At 44.3% G+C, this 4,722-nt stretch overlaps 1 protein-coding gene across 1 annotated transcript; it reads left to right on the top strand.

The window, feature by feature from the left end:
* The first annotated feature begins 274 nt into the window (after positions 1-274).
* Positions 275-1,192, top strand: LOC146813089 (olfactory receptor 5V1-like). The gene has a single exon (XM_085615258.1). It carries the CDS (start codon positions 275-277, stop codon positions 1,190-1,192), a length of 918 nt encoding a protein of 305 aa, XP_085471384.1.
* The last annotated feature ends 3,530 nt before the right edge of the window (positions 1,193-4,722 follow it).

The raw sequence follows: 4,722 nt of genomic DNA, 5'->3' as shown, positions 1-4,722 counted from the left end.
TCTTTTTTAAAACCTTTTCATGCTGCAGTTTTTTCTTCTCTAAATACTGTTAATTAAGACTTTTGCTAGTTTTTTATGGTGCTCAGTGTACCAACTTTAAAGGATGTGAAGCCAAAATATGCTTCTGAAACTTAAACTCAGCCATCTGCCAGTGTAAATATGTAGCCTGTGTCTGGCAACTACCAAGGATTATTTTCACACTCATGTTTTTCTTGTCTCTTTATATGCAGCTTGAACAAAAGAACAAACATTCAATGAATGCCTCCCTGGGCAAATGGAAAATAACTTGTCAACTGAGTTCATTATCGTGGGGTTTGTGGGTAATGGGCAGTTGAGAGTTCCTCTTTTTGTCATTTTATTGCTCATTTACCTAGCGACACTGGTCGGGAACCTTCTTATCATGACAATTGTCTATTGTAGCACAAATTTACACCTGCCAATGTATTTTTTTCTTACAAATTTGTCATTCCTCGACATTACTTACACAACAATCATTTTCCCAAAATTATTGGCCCATTTTTTCCTGAAGAGCACACAGACTTCTTTCTTCAAATGCCTGCTGCAAATGTATTTATTCTTTTCGATGCTGTCTATCGAGCTCATCCTGCTCACCGTGATGGCATATGATCGATATGTGGCCATCTGCAACCCCTTACGCTACTCCACCATCATGAGCAAGCCCGCGTGCATCCGACTGGCCGTAGGGACTTGGATGACTGGTTTCTTAGTCCCAGTACCACATACCAAACTGATGTCTGAACTTTCCTTCTGTGAGTCACGCACCATCAACCACTTCTTCTGTGACATGACAGCTTTAATCAAACTCTCTTGCACTAGCACTCACACTATTGAGGCGCTCACTTACCTCGTTGGCGTGGTGGTGGCAATGGTGCCATTCCTTTTCATTGTCATATCTTACATCAACATCATTTCAGCTGTCTTGAAAATACGTTCTACTGAGGGGCGGTGCAAGGCTTTCTCCACGTGCGCCTCTCATCTCACTGTGGTGGTGCTGTTCTGTGGATCCCTCTTTTCTACCTACATGCGGCCAACATCAACATATTCGATGAACAGTAACAAACTGCTCTCTTTGTCATATGTTGCTGTTGCTCCATTGTGCAATCCTATTATATACAGTATGAAAAACAAAGAGTTTACAAATGCTCTAAGAAAACTAAAGAGCACAGTATAGCATGCAAAAATCTGAAAACTATGAGTCAGGTTTATGAAGAAGTCATGCAAAGCAAGACAGCTTTCTGCACTATATTGTGTGACAGGGTGAGGGCAGGAAATATCTACTGGAAAATGGTGCATACCTGCTCTCTCCCTGCACTGACACACTGAGTGCAAATCCTCTGAGGCTTTCTACTCTTTCTATGTGTGCTGCATTTTGCAAAATACGAGGAGAAATAAACATATTTCTGATTGGTTTCCCTCACCTGGGAAGGTGTAGCATTTTGATGCATTTTAACACATTACCAGGTTTACTAGTGATAGTAAATCTAGGAATGTGCCAAAATGAATGGATGGATGCTTCAGAACACCCACTGTCTACCCATGGAACACCTTCCCAAGCAGAGTAATGCCACGCAATGTGGCTCTGCATGGCATCGTAGAGGTCACTGAAGCCTTTGTGTTGCCTTAGCATTTCCTTGTACTGCCTTGCGTGATGCAACAGCACCGCAAGGGCTTCACAACTCTGGGCCTATGCGCTCTCATGTTTGGTGGTTGGTATACCGGTGCATAGTTAATTGATCAATATTACACCTTGATAGGAATTTATGACTTCAATAAATATCGATCTTGTCTGTTTGGAGGACAATTCTTGTCATTCCAGATTTTTCTGCGAAACACTAATTTGATTTTAGTATTATTGCATTTTCTGCTTCATTGCTTGTGTTTGCAAAAACTGCTCAATATCCTTTACAGAACACTTTTTAACTAATAATTCAGCTTTACATATGGCTTATGCCTATTCCACATTGAATCAATGTTACTTTCATGTGTACAGCATGAGAATGTGATAAAAATAATTTTCTATGATTTGAATAATTGGCATGTTTATACATATGGTTGTATATTCTTTATGCATGTGCTGTTCACAGTGTACTGGTTAGGATTAAATATTTTGCCATTTTGGACACATTGCTCACATTTACTTACAAATCTCCAGTATCATTAATAGTTCATACAGACTGTTTTCTATTTTCTTGTTGAGATATTAACATTGAGATCTGTGTGCATTGTTCAAAATGTTACAGGGAGGCAAGTTACCAGTGTCCAAGCTCCTACATGTGAAGATTTAGGTGTACGATATGATATGGCTGTGGGGCCTTATCCTTGAGAACACTTTGTAAATACTGTTTTAAGTCCAATCAGGCTCATTTACTTAACCATAGCTCAACCCTGGGTAGCCGTGGCTGCGAGCAGTAAGGCTTGGCAAATGAACTTAGAGCCTCATTTATGAGGAACTGGAATAGGGCAGCGCCGCATGCCTTTTTTCTGTGCTGCCCTATGCCAATGTGAAAGGGCAGGAAAGCTCCATATTCTCCCTCCGCTGGTGCACAATTTACTGCCTAGCGCTAACATAGGCACCCTTGTTCCATGCTGCAAGGGTGCCTCAATTGCAGGCAGGATTGTTTGTGTGCAGGAAGGGGGATCTTCCTGAGCAAAAACAATCCTGAGAGGAGTTTTCCCTCTATGTGTGCTGCATAATGCAGCACACACGGAAAGAGGAAAAAATGAGGTTAAACAAAATGATTTCTCCTCGTTACATCTGCTCTGTGGAGACATATGATTTTGGTGCTGCCCCAGGTTTACGTGATTAAGTAAATCTGGAGCAGCATCAAAATCCATGGGTGCTGCGCGGATAAACCCACTGCAGCGCCCATGGAACGCCTTCTTCACGCAGAGTATTGAAAGGCAGAGATTTGCGCTGCTTTGTCTTACACCATATCTGTCAGGCCTTGTAAAGACATGCGAGTGGCTTTCTGTTGCCTCATAGATATGATTGAGAGGCTTACTCTGACGGAGCATCAAAAAAGGGACGTTCCTGTAGCGCAAGCCCTTAGTATAAAACATTTAACAGCACCAAATAAAAGAAGAAAGTCGCACAACAAAAAAGAGACACAACAACAATATATAAACATACAGCATATGTTTATGATTTTTAGAGACCCTGATCGCCAAAATCCACCAGAGGGTTCCGAAGACGCAGATTTAGATGTTTATATCAATTTTAAATGCAACCGCAAACAAGCATTAGCCATCAAAAGGCTTGTACACTTTTCAGAAATATGAAAGAGTCAGTGCGAGTACTCCGCTCTGGGTGGGGTGACTGAATCCATCAGGGAAGAGGTCTAAGGGGCCAGAGAGGATACTTTGGACAGTTACCTTGCCACCAGAGCATTTTTAAGGCAAGCTCCAAACTTTACAGAACGACTGCCATAACCATCAATGGAGTGGTCCTGGTGCTGGGGATACAGGCAAAAGATGCACAAGGGATGCTTTGGTTGAGGTGTGGTCGACAGCAGTGTCTTAGTGGTGGTCCCTTGGTCCATGGGCAATGAGGAGTGACTTTGAGCACAGAGATCGGGATCCCTCAAAGTCCTCTACTTTACAGTAGCAGGCCAGCCAATTCTGGGCTACTGGTCTCCCCTTAGGTGTGGTCTAGTGTCTCTTGGGTACGATGAATCCAGTCTTTGATAGCATACCTGGGTCTGACAGACTTGGGTGCAACTTTTGGCTATGTTAGATTTGTCCTTTTGAGCACCCAGCAACTTTGCTAGCCCACAGTGCAGCAGGTGCAGTCCTTCCGACAATGCAGCCTCTCTCTGTGAAGGGCAGTCCTTTTTTGGTCCTCTCTCTGATTTCAAGGTGATCTGAGGGGCAGGCTTCCACGGGTGTCACATTTATCCCAGGAAAGAGCCTCAAGAGGTTCACGTGGTCACTAGCCAATGAGCTATTGCAGTGGTTCCCAAACTTTTTCGACCCGCGGCTCCCTTGACCTATTGGCTGTTTTGTATGCAGCTCCCCATTATGTTACTTTTTTTTTTGCAGCTGAGAGAAGTACCCCCGGCCTGGGGAGTACTTCAATTTTTCTCCCTCAAAACAATTGGGATTAAGCTGATAAAGGTATCATAATCATATGACCTTCCTCTTGCTTGCAACCCCCACAGTGCCAGAAGTGTGCATATTCAGGGATGCAGGTGCTAGACCCTTCCCTCTAGCCTTTGCTAGACACACTGTGCCCCCAGTGGTGTTCCTACAGCATCTCAGAGTCAATGTATTTACCTTTGGCCTCCTCTAGATATGTCCACCGGGTGCATGTAGCAGCGGTCATCCTGGGCCTGCTCTCGCTCCTTCATTAAAGCTCACTCAGTGTGCCAGCAGCCCTCATTCTACACCCCGGTGTGGAGGGATTCACCTTGTGCCTACTGGCCCATCTCCCCTCAAGCCCTATCAGTTTGTCCAGGGAAGGTGGTCATTATCTTGGAATTGCTGCCTCATCTACACTCTATCCCCCTCACAGTGCCACACTGACTCACTCAGTGCCGCAGCAGGAGGGGAATAACCTTTGGCCCATGGTCCCTTTTTCCCTCCATATTTCTCAGTGTGCCAGTTCAGTGCTGGCGGTGAAGGTGAGCACCTTGGGCCTCCCCCCTCTTTCCACTAGCCCTCTCACTGTGTCAGCATGGTGCGCATGCAGGATGGAAGTCCACA

This window comes from Triturus cristatus, chromosome 7, assembly GCF_964204655.1.
Source record: "Triturus cristatus chromosome 7, aTriCri1.1, whole genome shotgun sequence".
Taxonomy (NCBI): Eukaryota; Metazoa; Chordata; class Amphibia; order Caudata; family Salamandridae; genus Triturus; species Triturus cristatus.
This window is presented reverse-complemented; position numbering and strand designations above follow the sequence as displayed.